This window comes from Peromyscus californicus, unplaced genomic scaffold (genome assembly GCF_007827085.1).
Source record: "Peromyscus californicus insignis strain IS unplaced genomic scaffold, ASM782708v3 Scaffold_6__1_contigs__length_162567912, whole genome shotgun sequence".
Classification (NCBI taxonomy): Eukaryota; Metazoa; Chordata; class Mammalia; order Rodentia; family Cricetidae; genus Peromyscus; species Peromyscus californicus.
The window spans coordinates 102,510,190-102,529,867 of record NW_026294584.1 but is presented as its reverse complement, the minus strand read 5'-3'; the positions used below and the strand labels follow the sequence as shown (position 1 = coordinate 102,529,867).

At 41.0% G+C, this 19,678-nt stretch overlaps 1 protein-coding gene across 9 annotated transcripts in view; it reads left to right on the top strand.

Moving 5' to 3' along the window:
• Tia1 (TIA1 cytotoxic granule associated RNA binding protein) overlaps positions 1–19,678 on the top strand; it is a 36,939-nt gene that overhangs the window by 1,697 nt on the left and 15,564 nt on the right. For 6 of the 9 annotated variants that reach the window (XR_008214685.1, XR_008214686.1, XR_008214687.1 and 3 more), the window contains exons 2-3: positions 13,232–13,328; positions 15,968–16,066. Coding sequence is in view for 3 of the 9 variants with exons in the window: in XM_052722338.1 (XP_052578298.1) it covers positions 13,232–13,328; positions 15,968–16,066 (196 nt within the window). In the remaining 6 variants the exon portion in view is untranslated. Of the gene's footprint in view, positions 1–13,231; positions 13,329–15,967; positions 16,067–19,678 lie in introns of those variants that run through there. The other 3 variants (XM_052722341.1, XM_052722342.1, XM_052722340.1) reach the window with 2 other exon arrangements.

Genomic DNA, 19,678 nt, shown 5'->3' with positions numbered 1-19,678 from the left:
GACTTAGAACTGTAGGTTCTACCTCAGTCCCAAGTAGCAGGATTAAAGTCTACCATGCCCAGTTACATTTTTTTTTCTTACCCCCTCCCTGACCTGGAACTCCCTTTGTAGACCAGACTGGTTTCCAAACTTGTGAAGGTCCTGCTGATTCTGCTCCCCAAGTACAGGCACATACCACCTCACCTGGTTTATACTGTTCTTGATATATTAAATATGTTGCTAGTTTATGGAACCTTAAAGTAGCTTTTTAGTAAGGATGTAATAGGGCATGACCCCTTGTTTCTGGAAAGATTGTATCTGTAGGTGAATACTCCCTAAAATCTAGTAGACGCTATCCATGAGAACGTTTACCTTTTTCATTTAGCATGTTGGAATTCATGCTGCTGTGCTTTTTGGTGTCCTTATAAGATAGTTGAAAAGAATTTCATTTGTATGAGAATTTTTTCTCCATGTCTGTTTGGGAACCTTTGGAAGTCAGAAGAAGGCGTTGGCTCTCTTTGGACTTGGAGTCAGGGATGATTGTGTGCCACCATGTGGGTGCTGGGAACCAAACCAAGACCCTCTTCGAGAACAAATGCTGTTAACTGCTGAGCCATTTCCAGCCACTCTTTATGAAATTCTTATTTTGGCTTTTTTCTTCTCCCCAAATTGCCAGAAATATCTGGTAACATAACATTTTCCAGTACATACATGGAAATATCAAATAATGAATTTATAAAGCAGTGTACAAAGCAGGCATGTAACTAGTACTGTATTGGAACAGGAAAGTATTGGAGTTTATTCATTCACAGAGAGTTTGTTGAATCCTTACTTTGTGTCAGATGCTTTACAAGTTCATTTAGTCTTTATTAGAACTCTAAGGGAAACTGCATTTTATAACCAAAGGAAAGCTAAGCTTAATGTTTCAACAGCTTACTCAAAATCATACACTTTAAGAAAAAAAAAATCCTTGCTGGGCATAGTTGTGCACATCTTTAGTCCCAGCACTTGGGAGGCAGAGCCAGGTGGATCTCTGTGAGTTCAAGGCCAGCCTGGACTACCAAGTGAGTTCCAGGACAGTCAGGGCTGTTACACAGAGAAACCTTGTCTAAAAAAACCAAAGAAATTGACTCCTGACAGTCTCTAACTTAACAAGGTGATGCTGAAAACTAAACAAATGCAGATGCTTCCTCTGACCCAGTCAGGAACACAGGTGAGAGTAAAACAGAGCACTCAGCGTGAAATCTTGATTGACTTCTTGAACTATACCAGATTTTTAAATAAGTGTGATGATTTATCATGGACCAGACTCTGGCTAGGAGTATATATGAAAAAAGAGAACCCAGACTTCCAGAGTCACTAAGGTGACCTTTTAAAACTTAAAAAACTGTTTGGCAAACTTTTCAGAGTTAGTACCTACCAATATTTAATCAAGATTGGCTGAGTGGGAGAATGGAAGTTGTTTTTTTTTTTTTTTTTCCCGAGACAGGGTTTCTCTGTGTAGCTTTGCGCCTTTCCTGAAACTCACTTGGTAGCCCAGGCTGGCCTCGAACTCACAGAGATCCGCCTGGCTCTGCCTCCCGAGTGCTGGGATTAAAGGCATGCGCCACCACCGCCCGGCTTGTTTTTTTTTTTTATGCATTTACAGGAAGCAGCTTTATTCTCGAGACAAAAAAACAGCATGCTGGGGTCCACCCAAAATGGCATCAACCCCAGTGGAGAGTAAGGCAGTCAGTCCCTTTTAAGCCTGTTTAGGGGAATTCCAGCTGTGATTAAATGTACTTTGAAGTGATTGGAAATAGACCCTTACTGATACAGGAATCATTTTATGATTGGCTCATGACATGTGGTTGGCAACTGTGGTGTCAAGGGTCTGTTTTATGTGTCAGGGGACTGTTTGACTGAAAATATCGACAACAGTTCCTGCTTGTGGCGGGGTAGGACCCCGATTGGCACCAGATTGGATGTACTTCCTGAAGGTTTGGCTGAAGCCAGAAATGAGTCAATATAGGAAGGTGGGATAATATGGGGCAGAGGTCTTAGCAAACTTGGCCCCTGGGAAAAACAACTGGTCCTGGTCCCTTTAGTTAGTTTGTGGGTTTTTTTTAAATTTAATTAATTAATTTATTTATTTTTGGTTTTTCAGAGACAGGGTTTCCCTGTGTAGCTTTGTGCCTTTCCTGGAACTCACTCTGTAGCCCAGGCTGGCCTCAAACTCACAGAGATCCACCTGGCTCTGCCTCCCGAGTGCTGGGATTAAAGGCATGCGCCACCACCGCCTGGCTGGGAGGAGGTCTTAAATACAGGCTTACAGCACAATGGGAGAACCCTGGAGGGCAGAAGTTTGCTATCGATGTTTTACAATCTTGCATCTAAGCTGTTAACACCCATTATGTAGGATATACAGACAAGGAACTTCCCTTAAGCATTTAGGGGGTTGAAAACCAGGAAGGAATTAGCATAGGGAGGATATCTAGGTCAAGGTCAGCAAGCAAGGCAACAGTTACCCAAAATGGGGGTCAGGGCCCTACAGGTCCCCCTTTTACTAATAAATGAGCTTCTGACTTAGGTTGCGTGGGACATCAGCAGGTCACCTTACCCGTCGTGGAGATGCCTGTCCAGGCCACACAGGCGCTCTGTCTTAGGTTGGTGAGCGCCCCCCAGGCATTACCCGTCTTTGAATACTCATTATCATACAGGCTCAATCGTATGTGAGCTGCAGAGTTAACTGTTGCCAAAGATCTCAAAGTGGCGCTGGGCTTGCAATCTGTATTCGACACAGAAAAGACCAACAGAAGTCCTAACCCACCCATAGCCAGTAGGCTAAAGGCAACTGAGCCAGAGAATGGAAGTTTTGACTGAGGAAGGTGGCATCAGCCTAAGAGATAAAGGACACAGACTACTTTCGGGAGAAAACCTGAATGGGATGTTCTACTGAAGGACACAGACCAAAATTAGCCACTGCTACAACAGTTAATAGAATTACAGGTTTGTTTGTCTTTCGAGACACAGGATCTCACTATGTAGCTCTGGATGTCCTGGAACTCACTCTGTAGACCAGGCTGGTCTTGAACTCACAGAGATCTACCTGCCTCTGCCTCCCGAGTGCTGATATTAAAGGCATTCACCACCACCGCCCTATAAGTCATCAATAATTTGAAAATATGTTGTAAGAAAAGTTTATACAGGAAGATAATTTTAAGGACTGTTCAAGGTATACCTAAGTTTAGACATTTGTAGTGAGTGGTTGGGTGATGTACATGTATTATTCTTTTGTATAAGAATTTGTCCATAATAAAAAAAATAAAAAATAGTGAATCTGAATTGGCTTTGGTCACTTTAAAACTTTGAATTTGTGAATTAAAAACTGTGCACTAAACTAGAAAAACATAAGGCTAGCTGATGGGATTTCTTCAGATCCACCCTAACATCTTGTGTGTGATTTATTGTCGAAGGCAAATGGGTACTCTTTTGAGATAGCTGTGTGGTTATTATGTGACCTTTATGGCTGCTGAGATTGTAGGTCTATAAATTTTATAGCATCACTAATAGCCTGCAGCTAAATAATTACTAAATGCTAATAGGGGCCTTCTCTTTCCATCGCCCTTGTGTATTTGTGATTTTTGTCCACTCCATTTCTCTCCAGACAGTTTGACCTTACAATTTATATGAATAACACCTCTTTTCTCCTTTGGGTTGAGTTGTATTTGCTTGTATTTTTCTTTTTCTTTCTTTTTTTGAGACTTTGGGCTTACTATGTAGCCTATTCTGGCTTTAGACTTTTTTATTCTTAATTAAGGATTAGATTTTCACCACATGTGGTGACTCATACCTTAGCACTAGGAAGGCAGAGACCATCTATCTATGAATGAGTTCAAGGCGAGCCTGGTCTACAGAGCCAGTTTGAGGACAGCCAGGGATAAACAGAAATCCTGTCTGGAAAAACCAAACCAACCAAATAAAAAAACTTATATTCTAGTTGATAGTATTTTACAGTTTCTTTTCTTTGAGACAAAGTGTCACTTTTGTAGGGAAGGCTACTTCAAATTTGTGATCTTCTGCCTAGCTTCCCAAGTGTTGGGGTTCAAGACATTTTATTTAGGAGGGGGTGGAAGTCAGAGGACATCTTTGTAGAGCAGGTGCTCTCCTTTTTTATATGAATTCCAGTGATTGAACTCAGATGTCAGGCTTGGTAGCAAGTATCCATGTCTGCTGAGCCATCTTGCCAGCCCTGGCCCCAGTTTCTTGGGTTTGGTTTTTTGTTAGTTAATTTGTTTGTTTTGAGGCAGGGTCTTACTCTGTAGGCTAGGCTGGCCTGGAACCCCCTATGTAGACCAGGCCAACCTCAAACTCACTGGATCCTGTCTCTGCCTCCCAAAAGGTGTGTGCCACTCCAGTTTCTTATTAAGAAAAGACAACTAAAAGTTTTCTCCTGAAGTTTAGTAATTCAAGCAAAATAAATTCTCTAGCAAATTGCAGATGTCCAAGCATCATTCTGAGGATTGGAGGCATCAGACCCTGGTTTCCTTCCTCAGCACTGAATAAGTAACCATGTATGGTGACACACTCAGATAGACTTGGAAGGTCAAGGGTTCAAGGCCAGCCTTGGCTACATGAAACTTTGTCTCCAAAAAAAAAGTTATATGAAATTCACAAAGAAATAATAAAATTTAAAAAAACAAGTCTCAGAGAGGGAATTGATCATTTTAACACAGTTTTGGATTTATTTATAGGTATGAATGTTTTGCCTGTGTGTATGTACATGTACCACAAGGGGGCCTTGTGTTTGCAGAGTTCAAAAGAGGACATTGAATCCCCTAGATCTGGAGCTAAAAATAGTTGTGAGCCACCATGTGGGTGCTGAAAATTGAACTGATGTTCTCTGCAAGAGCAATAAGTGCTCTAAACTCCTGAGCCATCTCTTCAGCCCCTCATTAGGGCATTTATAGACCACTTGAAATATCCCAGGCAGGGTTCTTCTAGACAGTAGTTAACTAAATTTTTTTTTAAATCTCTGCTTGTAAAGAATATATCATTAGTTTAAAATCTACCTATGCTTTTTCTTCAAATTTTCAGTTTTTCCATTATAAAATCACACACATTTTATATGTGGCTGAAAACAAACCCAATCTAATGTTCTGCTTTGTAAATTCTTTTGTAAGTTAACTGTCTAGAGCTGTATTAATAAAAATGAGTATTTCAAGAGTTTTGAATTCCATTTTTATAACTTTGATTTAGGTAAGAGTAGGGAATGTTGAGACAGGATCTCATGTAGCTGGCTCTTCTAACTCTGCCTCCCAAATGCTGGGATTACAGGAGTATTCATACACTATACCTGGTTCTTACAACTATTGGAAACTTAGTTATCCACTTCAAAAATCCATATTCTTCAGGGGATATAGCTCAGTGTTAAAATTGCTTTCTTAGCACTTCCTAGTTTCAATCCTGGTAAATTGAATTGAATGAAACTGCCCTGGCAGGAACTGTTATGTTGTCACTAATAGTATTGATGCTCCTTCAATCAAATCTCACTTGTTAGGTGATAGTCATTTTGAAAAGCTACAGAAAAGGAACAGAAATGGTGCACAGAAGACTAGCTGCTTTTCTGTGGAATTACCAGTTAACTGCCATTTAGCCAGCTGTGCATTATTATATTTTTTTTAAAGACTTATTTATTTATTGTGTATACAGTGTTCTGCCTACATGTATGCTTGCAGGCCAGAAGAGGGTACCAGATCTCATTACAGATGGTTGTTAGCCACTATGTGGTTGCTGGGAATTGAACTCAGGACCTCTGGAAGAGCAGCCAGTGCTCTTAACTGCTGAGCCATCTCTCCAGCACCCTACCTCCCCCAACTGTGCATTATTTATGTTTTCATATGGGTTTTTTGGTTGGTTGGTTTGTAAATTTTTAGATCACATTTATTTGTTGGGGGGGAGGTCAAAGCACATTGTTGGGTCTATTTATCGTGTGGGTCTGAGGGATCAAACTTAAGTGGTCAAACTTGATGGCAAGTGCCTTAACTCACTGAGCCATCTTGCTAACTCATTGGTTTGGTTTTTCAAGATTGGTCCTTGTTTAGCTCAGACTGACTTTTAAGTTCTAGAATAACTGGCGTATGCTACCACACCCACACCCAGCCAACCATATTTTTGTTTTGTTTTTTCTCCCTCCCTCCCTCCCTCCCTTCCCTCCCTTCTTTTTTTTTTTTTTTTTTTTTTTTTTGGTTTTTTGAGACAGGGTTTCTCTGTGTAGCTTTGCGCCTTTTCCTGGAACTCACTTGGTAGCCCAGGCTGGCCTCGAACTCACAGAGATCCGCCTGCCTCTGCCTCCAGAGTGCTGGGATTAAAGGCGTGCGCCACCAACGCCCGGCCCTTCCCTTCTTTTTAACTAAAGTGTTTGTTGGTTTAAGATGGTGTTTTTAAAGTCTTAAATACTGTATAAGAACAAGGGCATTTTTTCAGATAACCATAATATGCTTTCACCTTGAGGTTAACATTCATACACTGGAGTGGAAGTGAGTGTGCATTTGTATATATTGGTGACACTCAAAACCAGGTGTTCCAGTAGTGCCTTGGAATACATTCTCAGCTCCAGGTACAATGTAACTAATATATTGTTTATTTACAACTGCCAAAGAAGACAGGATATATGGGTGTGGGTTTTTCTCCTCCCAAAAAGTTCATGCCCTGGAAGCTAGGATCCTTGTATGATCATCTTAGGAGGTGGTAGACCCTTTAAGAGGTGGGTCCTGGGCTGGAGGGATAGCTCAGCCGTTAAAGGCTAGGCTCACAACCAAAAATATAAGAGGTGGGTCCTATATGTGTCCTTAACCCCAGCATTTGAGGGGAAGGAAGGAAGGTTAGGCAAAGGCTGTAAGGTCATAGGGATACTGTCTTGGGAAAGGGTGATTGTGGTTCTTATAAGACTGAGTTGTTACCAGCAAAACCAACCTAGGTGCTGGGGCATTTCTATATGTGGCCTTTCTACTTCAACATGTTATACAGCTAGGGAGTCTCAAAAATGCCAGCCATCAGAATCATAAGCCAAACCAACCTTTGGTTGTTACCCAGCCTCACATATTTTGTTATAGCAGCACAACAGACTGAAGATGGCAATTTTCATCTCACTGACTTTACTGGTTAGCTTTTTCTACACCTGACTTGACTTTATAGTTCTGTACAAGATTGGTATATGATCCCCAAACAGTTACAGTAAATGCCAATGTGGTGTTTGGAGTGCATGGAGCCAGGCCTGGTGGTACAGCCTGTGATTCTGGCTACTCTGGAAAGTGAGTCAGGAGGATTGCAAGTTCAAGGCCTGCCTGAGCAACTTAACAAGACTCTTATCTCACAGTTATGAAAACAGTTTTAAAGGACTGGGGATGGCAAGGGCCCTAGGTTTAATAGTTTCACAGATACGATGACAAAGAACTTTGGCTTGTAACTGCTCCAGTACAAAGTTTTGTGTCAGGATAGTAAATACAAGTCACAAGGAAAAAATAAAAAACTTAGGTAGTGTACACACATGAGGAATTTATTTAAGATATATTGGAATCAAATATGATGGCACACACTGTCAATCCCAGCACTCAGGAAGCAGTGGTAAATGGATCTCTGAGTTTGAGGCCAGCTTGGTCTACATATTGAGTCCCAGGACAGCCAGGTCTGTATAAAGTGACATATATATGTGTGTGTGTGTGTATATATGTAATGTATGTGTATATGTGTATGTATATGTATATATATATATCACTGTGTGTAATAAAATTATACTATATACATATATACACATATATAGCTTTTCTGCAGGAAGAGTGTGGAACTTAACTTAGAAAATAATTTGGAAAGAGACAACTTTAGCCCACATTCAAAATAAAATCATAGTCTGTCCCATCCAATTCCTGTGAAGGACACTGCCACCACATCTTCCACTGGGGTCAGGTTGGTGCTTGTATGCTTCCAGTTTGTTACTTGCCACCAAATACATTTTCTATGTTGTTTCAGGGTCTCACTAACTAACCCATCTTATGTATTCCAGATTGGCTTTTCTCGCTGTTTGTTCTCTCTCTCTCTCTCTCTCTCTCTTTTTTTTTTTTTTTTTTTTTTTTTTGGTTTTTCGAGACAGGGTTTCTCTCTGGAGCCTTTCTTGGAACTCACTCTGTAGCCCAGGCTGGCCTCAAGTTCAGAGAGATCCGCCTGCCTCTGCCTTCCGAGTGCTGGGATTAAAGGCGTGCGCCACCACTGCCCAGCACTGATTGTTCTCTTGCCTCAGCCTCGGTAGTGTTAGGATTGCAGGTCTGTGTTGTCACACCTGGCCTAAGGAAACATTTGTAAGTAAAAATAAGAATGGCTATAAATGATAAATCCTTTGATTGAAGTCCAGGTGTGGTAGGGCTTGCCTGTAAAAAAGCACACAGAAGGCTGAGGCAGGAGGATTAATGGGAGCTTGAGGACACCATGGTCCACATATCATGATCCTATCTTTAAAAAAAGAGGGGGGAAAAAGATTAAAAAAAAAAAAAAGGAAAGCCAAACCTTTTGCAAAGTACAAAGACTTAAAGACTTTTTACTTTTTCACTCCAACATGGGAAGGGTCTGCAGATTGCACATTAGGCTGCACTTTCTGTTGAGAGCTAATATTTATTTAGCTAATAGACTTGAAACAGCACTGTATAAAAACTTGAGAACAACATTAATCTAACTTACTGAGATAACAGATTCACTCCTTATGTTATTTCCATAAGGAAGATTCATCCTTTGATTTCATTGCTCTTCCTGTCCTCACATTTGAGACGGTGTTTCCCTATTTGTCCCAGACTTCCTTTGAACACCTCAGCCTCACAGGGCCGAGATTACACCAATACATCTAGCTCTCTGGCTCCTCTCTCTCCCTTTCTCTCTTTCTCTTCTCCTCTTCTTCCTTCTCTGAAGGAAGATCTTGTATATCCCAAACTGACCTCAAATTGTACAGACAAGGGATTTCTGATCTTTCTGCCTCTGTCTTTCCAATGCTTTGGATGCAGGCATGTTGGTACATGCCTGGCTTATGGGACACTAGGGATTGAATCCAGGATTTTGTGGATGTTAGGCAAGCATTCCACCAACTGAGCTGCATCCCCACTCCCCTGGATTAATTTCCTTGATATGAAAAGGTTATATAGGTTCTTTGTAATTGTACTGAAGGTTGAGAACATGACTGTAAACACCTGTGTGGGGGTTAATTGATAGAGGCCTCTGGAGGTCAGAGACCATGAGAAGCCACTTTACACAAATAAATATAAAGGCAGAACAAAAAATATCTCTCATTTCCAATATTTTTTCGAGACAGATTTTGCTCTGTAGCCTAGACTAGCTTTGACCTCAGCAGTCCCCCTACCTCAGCTTCCTGAATGCCATGTTTACAGGCATGAGCTACTACATTTGGCTAGACAGTATCTCTTTTTAAGTAAGTTTATTCTGTTTGTGTAGGTGTGGGTGGGTGGGAGTTGCCTGCAAGAATGTCTGTGCACCACGTGTGTGCAGTATGAGGGAGGCCAGAAGAGGGCATCAGATTCACTGAGACTGGAGTTGTAGACAGTGAGGAGCAGCCATGTGGGCGCTGGGAACCGAACCCTAATCCTCTGGAAGAGTAGCCGGTGCTCTTAACCACTGAGCCGTTCATGCTGCTCTGTATCTTCAGACTAAGTTAATATCTTTCAGAAGATTTCTTAGCATGGTGATACAAACTTGTAGTCTCAGCTACTTGGGAAGCCAAGATGGGAGAGGATTGTGAGTTTGAAGGAGCTTAGTCTATACAACAAAGTGAGAACTGGTCAAAATAACAACAAACTCCACTATCTCTACAAAATACTAATGAATGTATAACATATCAAGAAATCTTATACCGAAGGTGCTGTACTCTAAGTACTGTCCTGTCACTGTGCTCTAGCTTCAGCAAAGTAGACACTAGAATTAAATTTCAAAAAGAGCAATATTTAATTTATGCTCATTTGCAATCCTAGGAATTTCCTTTTTGCTTGGTTTATATTATTATCATGTTTATTTATTGGTTGGTTTTGAGATGGGATTTCACCATGTAGCCTGGACTAGCCTCAAATTTGTGATCTTCCTGCCTTTCCTTCCCAAGTGCTGGGATAACAGACAGGCAATACTGTTTCCAGCCCTGGAGTATCTTGTAGGCACAACATTTGCTGAGATGCTATGGAATTTTTAGTGTTCACCCGGATTCCCCTAATAGTAGCATCATATGTGTAACTATGGTACAGTTAGCAAAATAAATTGAAACAGGTAAAATACTGTTAACTTCAGACTTCAACCATCTTCTCATTTTTCTCCCACTAAGAACCCTTTCTGTCCCAGGATTCGATGCAAGATACCACATGTCCAGTTGTCACTATCCATATTATGTCCAGTGATCATTGTATCTTCCCGTCAGTCTGGGAGGATTGTCTTATATGACTTGATACTTTTGAGGGGTATTTGTTATGCTTTGTTCTTTAGACTAGTACTTCTAAGGTTAGAGAGTTAAAGAACACTTTTAGATCATAAACTGTGGTCTCACGATGAAACTGTCAGTAATAAATATCTTAGAGGAAGCTACCATGAGGCTATGCCAGAATCTGTTTCTCCTTTACATTTCACCAACTAATTTTAGCTTCTGTGGGTAACATCTTGTCTGTAGTAATTACTAAGATACGGTTTTAACAGTGATTTTCTATCTCGTGCTTCCTCTGTTAATTAGTGTACAGCAAAGACAAACTGTTTTCCCCTATCTAGGATCCAGGATAGGATTTCTTATTCTATTATCCAGTTTTAATTTTAAGCCTTAAAAAAAAAGGTTTTATTTTTATTTTATGTGTTTGAGTGTTTTGCCTGTGTGTGTGTGTCTGGGCACCACATGTTTACAGAGGTCAGAAGTGGGCAATGGATCCCTGGAAACTGGAATTGCAGACAGTTGTGAGCTGCCATGTGGGAGCTGGGAATCAAACTCTGCACGAGCAGCCGGTGCTCATAACCACTGAGAATTTCTCTCCAGTTCCAGCTTCTTTTAATCAAAATGGCTTTTTTAAAAATAATGTATTTTTGTTTTATGTGCATTGGTGTTTTGCCTGTGTGTATGTCTGTGTGAGGATGTCAGGTCCCCTAGAACTGGAGTTACAGACAGTTGTGAGCTGCCATGTGGGTGCTGGGAATTGAACCTGGGTCCTCTGTAAGAGCAGTTAGTGCTCTTAACTACTGAGCCATCTCTCTAGTCCCCCACAATCAATGTCTTTTTTAAAAGATGGCTTTGGACTTGGGATGTAGCTCAGTTGGAAGAGTGCTTGGCATACGAAAAGCCCTAGGTCTAAACTAACCCCAGTGTCATATGAAACCAGGTGAGGTTGCATACACCGTAATCGCAGCACGTGGGATCAGAAGTTTAAGGTTTCCTCTTCTATATAGTGAATTTGATACTAGCCTGAGCTGCATGAGACCCTGTTTCAAAACTTAAAAACAAAAAAAAAAAACCCTGTTTGTTTCTGGTTGGCTTGTGCTGGAAATAAGCCCAGGCCCTCTCCCTTACTGAACTAGTAGTTCTAGTACTGACTCTGCTAGTACTTGCCACACTTGTACCTACAGACCTAGTACAATTTTTTTTAAAGGGGTCAAGTTGTTTTTTTAGAAAATATCCGACCTCTGAATTTGTTTGTTTTTATATGACCAGTATTCTGTAACCTTCAATTTAGTTTTAAGCTTGATAAGCCAGGACTGGTGGTACATGCAAGTAATCCAGGATTTGGGAGATAGAGGCAGGGAATCACAAGTTCTAGGCTACTCTGGAGTTAATGGTGAGGTCCTGTCTCATAGAAAAGAAAGTATTAGACTTAAGTTAGACTTTTTTTTTAATTTCTTTTCCACTCATTCTACATATCTACCACAGAGCCCCTCCTATCCCTCCTCTCCCCCCCACCCCCAACTTCTTCCCCCTCAACCCACCCTCTCTCTATTCCCTCCTCCAAAAGGGTAAGGGCTCCCATGGGGAGTTAGCAAAGCCTGGTATATTCAGTTGAGGCAGGACCAAGCCCCTCCCTGCTCTGCCTTAGGTTAGACCTCCCCCCACCCCCCAAGACAGGGTGTCTCTGTGTAGCTTTGGTGCCTGTCCTGGATCTCACTCTGTAGACCAGGATGGCCTCGAACTCACAGAGGCCTGGCTCTGCCTCCCTAGTGCTGGGATTAAAGGCATGCGCCACCACCGCCCAGACTTTTATGACATGAGTCCTTCACAAATGGTACTATCTACTTTGTATTTTATATGGTTTCTTGTTGATAACGTTTGACTATGGAGTCATAATGGGAACAGCCAAGACTTTCACTTTGAAGTCAGGTTCTTTACCCCTTTGCAGTTTGCTCAGTAATGTATTTGCTGACATTGGCATACTGAGAATATCTAATTCCATGCCAGTTTTGATTCTGCATTGTTAAAACTTTCTGTATATTTATTTGACAAGCATTCTTCCGTAAATAAGAGTGGCCCCTCTGTTCTTAAAGCTTACTTACTCTGACTGTTCTGAGCTGCTCAAAAGGCAAGGTAAATGCTTCACTTTCCCCTTGTAATTCTCATTTTTGGAGTAGTAAGTGCCGGCATTAAAAAGTTGCCATTGGATGTGTGGTCTTCTCTTTCCAAGTACACCTTTTCTGCTCCTTAAATGTTTCTCAGTGATGCTCCTTTTGCTCACTTGCCCCAGTGTCTTTATAGTCACAGTGGCTCTGTGCTGAACAGTAGAAAACAGAAACTAAATTTACATTTTTGTGGGCATGTAGAGGTACTTGATTTGTCTTGAAAGAGTCAAAGATATGCCTATGACTGCTCCCAAAATTTATTTTCAACAAGCAGCTTTAGAAATATGAAAAAGAAGCCGGGCGGGTGGTGGCGCATGCCTTTAATCCCAGCACTCGGGAGGCAGAGGCAGGCGGATCTCTGTGAGTTCGAGGCCAGCCTGGTCTACAGAGCGAGATCCAGGAAAGGCGCAAAGCTACACAGAGAAACCCTGTCTCGAAAAACCAAAAAAAAAAAAAAGAAATATGAAAAAGAATCCATATCCCCCCCCACCTCAAGACAGGAGCTCACTCTGTAACCCTAGTTGGCCTAGAACTTAGCATGTAAACTAGGCTTCCTTGAACCTGTGCAGGTTGGGATTACAAGTATGAGCCCACCACGCTTGTCAAAAAATAAATCTAAAATGGTAAATTATTTCCCTTTGTTTTCCAGATACGTCGGTAACCTTTCCCGAGATGTGACAGAAGCTCTCATCCTCCAGCTCTTTAGCCAGATTGGACCTTGTAAAAACTGCAAAATGATTATGGATGTAAGGGTATTTCAGTCAGTCATTGTTTCTGCTTTTCTTTCCTTTTCCTCTCTCTCTCTCTCTTTTTTTTTAAACATGAAAGCAGTCATTACTTCAGAACTTCTTCATTAATGTCTAAATTCATAGGGATCTTAGTGAATTTTTAATTAACCTGTTTAGTAGACAGTCAAATTTAATTCTTTTGCTAGGTGAAGTAAGAAAATTGAACTGATCATTTTTAGAAAGGATATGTGCTCATCTTACAAGATCTATTGAGGCATCAGAATTGGTTTTTTTTTGTTGTTGTTTTGTTTTGTTTTTTGTTTTTTTGGTTTTTCGAGACAGGGTTTCTCTGTGTAGTTTTGGTGCCTGTCCTGGCTCTTACAGGCTGGCCTTGAACTCACAGAGATCTGCCTGTCTCTGCCTTCTGAGTGCTAGGATTAGGTGAGGCATCATAATTGTTTTACATGTAATATCAATAGGTTGAATAATCTACAAGTTCAGTTATTAGATTGGGAATTGGGGTAGACTTTTAATATAATGAAAGTATATATAGTATATAATGAAAAGCATTTTTAACTTTATTTAAAAGCTTTTCTTGCATGTCTATCAGAACTTAATTATAGAAAAGACATCAAACATTCATATGGTTGGTGCTAACTATGAATAATACCTAGTTTTTAAAACAAAGTTCATTGTTTATGTGTACAGGTGAACATACATGTGTGTGCACAGGTGTGTGGAGGCCAGATGTCAACATTGGTGCTTCTTCATGCATACACAATAGACAGCGTCTTACAGTATAATCCAAGATGACCTAGAACTTGCTATGTAAGCTAGGATGGCTGCAGTCTTCCTGCCTTAGCTTCTCAAGTGTTAATATTACAATGTGCCACCACAACCTGGCTATTAATTAATTGTTTGTTGTTTTGTTTGTTTTTGAGGCAGCGTCGATGTAACTCAGACTGGCCTGAAACTTGGAATGTTCTGCCTCTGCCTCCTGAGTGATAAAATGACAGATATGTGCTACCACTCCCCTCAGAATCTCAATTATTATAGAATAAGAGTTTTCATTGAGCCGGGCGGTGGTGGCGCACGCCTTTAATCCCAGCACTCTGGAGGCAGAGGCAGGTGGATCTCTGTGAGTTCAAGGCCAGCCTGGTCTCCAAAGCGAGTTCCAGGAAAGGCGCAAAGCTACACAGAGAAACCCTGTCTTGAAAAACCCAAAAAAAAAAAAAAAAAGAGTTTTCATTGAATTATATGTTTATCTCAGTGCTCTGAAATTTTGAATTAGTTTTCTTTATTAATTCCTAGAAAGCCTTAGAAAGAATTGAATTGATTATAAAGTCATTTAGTATCCCACACTGGTAAATTCAGACTATTATATTTATTTTCTGCTTTAATTTATCATAAAATATCTTGAAGCCAGGTGTGATAATGCATGCCTGTAGTCTCAGAACTCAGAAGACAAGAGGCAGGAGGAACATTGCAATTTGGAGGCCACTCTGGTCTACACAGTAAGTTCCAGACCAGCTAGAGCTCCATAGAAAAACTGCTAATAAATAAACAAACAGCATCTAGCTTTGGGCCAGAAGATTGCTCAGTGGTAGAATGCTTTCTTAGCACACACAGGGCCCTGGATTTTGGGCTCCAGCACTAGGGGAAAAGAAAAAATCCAGGCTTTCTCTCTTATATCCCAGTTACCAGTAGAAAAGAAGAGGTGTTTTTGTCTTCTTTTGAGAGTCTTACTAAGTATCTCAGGCTGGCTTTAGACTCACCCAGGATGTCTTCAGAATTCCTAGTACTGGAATTACAGATAGACAGATATTTTTTCTCAGGTTTAAAATTTTTATTTTATATAATGAGTGTTTTGCATGCCTGGTGCCCATGGAGGTCAGAAAATGGTGTCAAGTACCCTGAAATTGGAGTTTATGTGAGCCACCATGTGGGCGCTGGGAAACAAACACAAGTCCTCTTCATGAGCAGCAAGTGTTCTTAACCTCTGAGCCAACTGTTCAGCCCCCAAGGGAAGAAATTTTAAAATGCTTTGCAACAAGCAAAGAACTTGTATCAGAAGTCTACATTCTTTTTTTTTTTTTCTTTTCTTTTTTTTTTTTTTTGGTTTTCTCGAGGCAGGGTTTCGCTGTGTAGCTTTGCGCCTTTCCTGGAACTCACTTGGTAGCCCAGGCTGGCCTCGAACTCACAGAGATCCGCCTGCCTCTGCCTCCCGAGTGCTGGGATTAAAGGAGAAGTCTACATTCTAAAACCCATTGTAAATATTATCAGAGCCTAGTTTAAGAACAGACTAGAGAAGATTAGTTAAGATTTTCTGTTCCTCAAATTAGAAACAGTAAGATGTTTAAAGTTTGTAGCAATAAAAAGTAATATACTGGGTAGGGGTGTAGTTTATGGTAGAGCATTTATGTAGTGGGTGTAAGGCTCTAACACTGCACGAAGAAGCAAAAAGGGAGCTACAGGAAAATGGTACTAAGTGTTTACTCTTTTATCTGAAAATTTACTTGTGGAATGAGTCAGTTATTCTCCATGGCCTGCTAACTGTAGAAAGTCTATATATTTAAGGGGGGATTTTTTTTATTTATTTAATTTTTTTAATGGAAGAGTAAAGCTTAAAATTGACTTCTGTATTTCTTCTCCAACAGACGGCGGGGAATGACCCATACTGTTTTGTGGAGTTTCATGAGCATCGTCATGCAGCTGCAGCGCTGGCTGCTATGAATGGGCGGAAGATAATGGGTAAGGTAAGCTGTCATAATTACAGGTGACTTGCACTGGACACACTTATTTCATTCTCATCCTCCTGCCTCCACCTCCCAAATGGGGCCAAAAGTATATGCAGTGCTTGGATTGGAGCCAGAGCCTCAAACAGCACTCTATAACAGAGCTGCATCCCCAGCTCTTGGAATAGAAAGTTTAAATTAGATTCTACCTCATTTTTGTTTTAGATCCATTATATTCTCTTTATGGCAAAGGGTCAGTTATTTGTATTTGTATTAAAAAGATAGAATGGGGCTGTAGAACAGCTCAGTATTAAGAGCACTGGCTATTCTTCCAGGACCTGAGTTTGAACCCTTATACATACATGGTGGCTCACAATTCTTGTATAATATTAGAGGGACCAGCCTTAATATTATACATCCCAGGGCCTCAGGAAAGAGAACTACTAACGGCGAGGACTATTTTAGGGAAATAGAATCTCAGCACACCGAGCTCTATAGTCCACTTGCTTTAGTTCCTCTGGCATAACATCTTTTATACAGCTTCAGTTCTGTTCTCGTGTCTAGCTCCCTTTCTTGCCTGATTTCTCTCTATACTTATCTAAGTTCTATCTTAATTCTCTCATCTTAATTCTGCCTCATCTAGGTCCTTTTCAGCTTATTCTTACCCAGCTAGTACTTCCCCATCTGGCTCTTCCTCATCTTCCATCTCATTCCTCTAGTACTCTCTTCTAGCCCTACAATCTAGTTCTTCCCCATCTCAGTTTGTTCCTCTCAAGTTCTTACCCGTCTAGTTCTTCCATTCTCTTTTCTCTTCTCTGTCCCTCTGTGCCCTGGAAGTCCTGGTATATAAAGCCAGGCTTCCAGGGTCAAACGGAGGGGTAATAAGAATCACACTGAGGGCCTGGAGAGATGGTTCAGCAGTTCAGAGCACTGGTTACTCTTCCAGAGGTCCCGAGTTCAATTCCCAGCAACCACATGGTGGCTCACAACCATCTGTAATGACATCTGGTGCCCTCATCTGACCTGCAGGGATACATGCAGGCAGAACACTGTATATGTAATAAATAAATCTTAAAAAAAAAAAAAAAAAGAATCACACTGAGAGGCAATAACAGTTAATTATCATTTGCAACCCCAAAGGGAAGTGACCAATGGGGAAATGAATTAACTAAAGGCTAAATTCGGGTAATATCTAAGAAGAGGGAATCTTATGTGCTCAACTATAGTCTTAAACGTGATTAGTAGAAAATGTTAAGAATCTATAAGTTGCTAGGTCAATGGGAAAAAATAAAACTGCCTTCTTTTTTCCTGTGGCTCCTATCTGTCCAAGCTATCTGCCGTTTTTCTGCAGGGTAGGGGAAAGTGTGCTCAGTCGCTAGGCAACCCATGTACAGCTAGATGTCTCTGGTGATAGTTAAAGGGAGATCTGGAACTAGAGGTAAGGTTTGGGAAAGAAGGAAGTAAAGCTTAATTGGCACATCTGCCAGGCCTTCTCAAACAGGCAGCCTGGATGCTTAAGTCTGTTCTTAGAGAGTACAGAAGTATCTCTGATAAGGTACTTTCCTCCATCTGGGGATGGACCTGGCCGGATGCTGCCAATGATGATAATTACAGGGAGGTTTGAACTGGGGTTCTGGCTGAGCATAGCTATCAGTGCAGAGGGTTATCTAAATATTCCTAGAAGTGGTTAGGTAAGGAGTTAAAGGTCTATAAAGTTAGTAAGGCTGTAAGAAAGGAGGGTCCGAGCTGAATTGCGTAAAGCTATTACTTAACATCCATCTGACCTAGGTGGTGTCTCCTTGTGGAATTTACCTTAAATCAGGAGACTTTCATTTCATGTTATTACTGCTAGTCCTTGAAAGTGGCTAAGGGAGATATCTGATTCCAGAGAAAGCCTTTCCTGAGGCTGTTCTCCAAATAACCTGGGATGTGTATGTCCAGAGAGTGATCAGTCTGTACTGTTAGCCCTTCTTAGGGAAAAGTCAATTGGGAAAACTATGAAGGGACACATGACTTTCATAACAGAAGACAACTGATGTATAACAAACCAAGTAACACCAAAAGCTCCTTGGAATTTGGCTTCCTCTGGAGGAAATCCTTGATCCCTCCAGGTAGTGACTTTGCCATAACCAGCTGAGTTCTTATGATATATTCCTGCGGCCCTCAGTACACAATCATCTGTAACTCCAGTCCTAGGGGATCTAATGTTTTCTTCTTGCCTCTAAGGGTACTGCACATGTATGAGGCACAGATGTACATTCAGGCAAAACACCCATATGTGGATAAATAAATAATTAAAATTTAAAAAAAAAAAAGCTGGCCATAGCAGTACATACTTTTAATCCCAGCGCTCATGAGTTCAAGACCAGTCTGGTCCACACAGTGGGTTCCAGGTCAGCCAAGGCTACAATAGTCTTGAATGAATGAATGAATGAATTGATAGGCTAAAACCTCTATAGAAACTAGAGGCCTCTGTTTAGCTCCTTTTCTCAATGGTGCTGTGTACATGATAAGCTCTAGATAGTTATAGAACTACTAAATTTGGATGAAACATAACAGTAATATGGAGTATTAATAGAGAGGCATGTGTGGGTAACTTTGATTTTAAAAAGAAATGTGGCTAGGTGGTGGTGACCCATGCCTTTAATTCTAGCACTCAGGAGGCAAAGGCAAGTAGATCTCTGAGTTCCTGGCCAGGTTGTTCTATAGAACAAGTTCCAGGACTACCAGGACTACACAAAGAAAATCTCTGTCTCAAAAAATAAAAAATAAAAACAAAATATAAAATAGTAAAAGCCAGGCAATGGTGCATGCCTTTAATCTCAGCATTGTAGAGGCAGAGGCAGGTGGCTCTCTCTTGAGTTGGAGGCCAGTCTGGTCTACACAGAGACTTCCAGGACAACCAGAGCTACATAATGAGACCCTGTCTCAAAAAAAAAAAAAAAAAGTTATTTGAACATTAGCAGAAATGGGAAAAGATTAGCTTTGCCAAACATATATATATTAGCTGTACCTGGATGCTAAGGCAAGAGAATTGCTTTCAAAGCTTGCCCAGGCTCTAGTGTGAATTCAAGCTTAGCCTGGCAGACTTAGTGACTCATCTTAGAATCAAATGTAGAGAGGGGTAGGGCCAAAGATGTAGCCCAGTGGTAGATTGTTGCTTGTGTACCATTTGTGAGGCTCTAGGTTCAAACCACAGAAGCATAAAAAAGAAAGAGAGAGAGAGAGAGAGAGAGAGAGAGAGAGAGAGAGAGAGAGAGAGAGAGAGAGAGAGAACACACAGAGGCTTATATATATATAAATTTTTTTTTTTTTTTTTTTTTTTTTTTTTTTTGGTTTTTCAAGACAGGGTTTCTCTGTGTAGCTTTGCGCCTTTCCTGGAACTCACTTGGTAGCCCAGGCTGGCCTCGAACTCACAGAGATCCTCCTGGCTCTGCCTCCCAAGTGCTGGGATTAAAGGCGGGCGCCACCACCGCCCGGCGAGGCTTATATTAATTACAACTTGTGTGGCCTATGGCTCAGGCTTCTTGCTAACTAGCTCTTTTATCTTAAATTAACCCATTTCTATTCATTTGTATGTTGCCACATGGCTGTGGCATTACCGGTCTACTGGCATCTTGTTGCTCCTTGGGC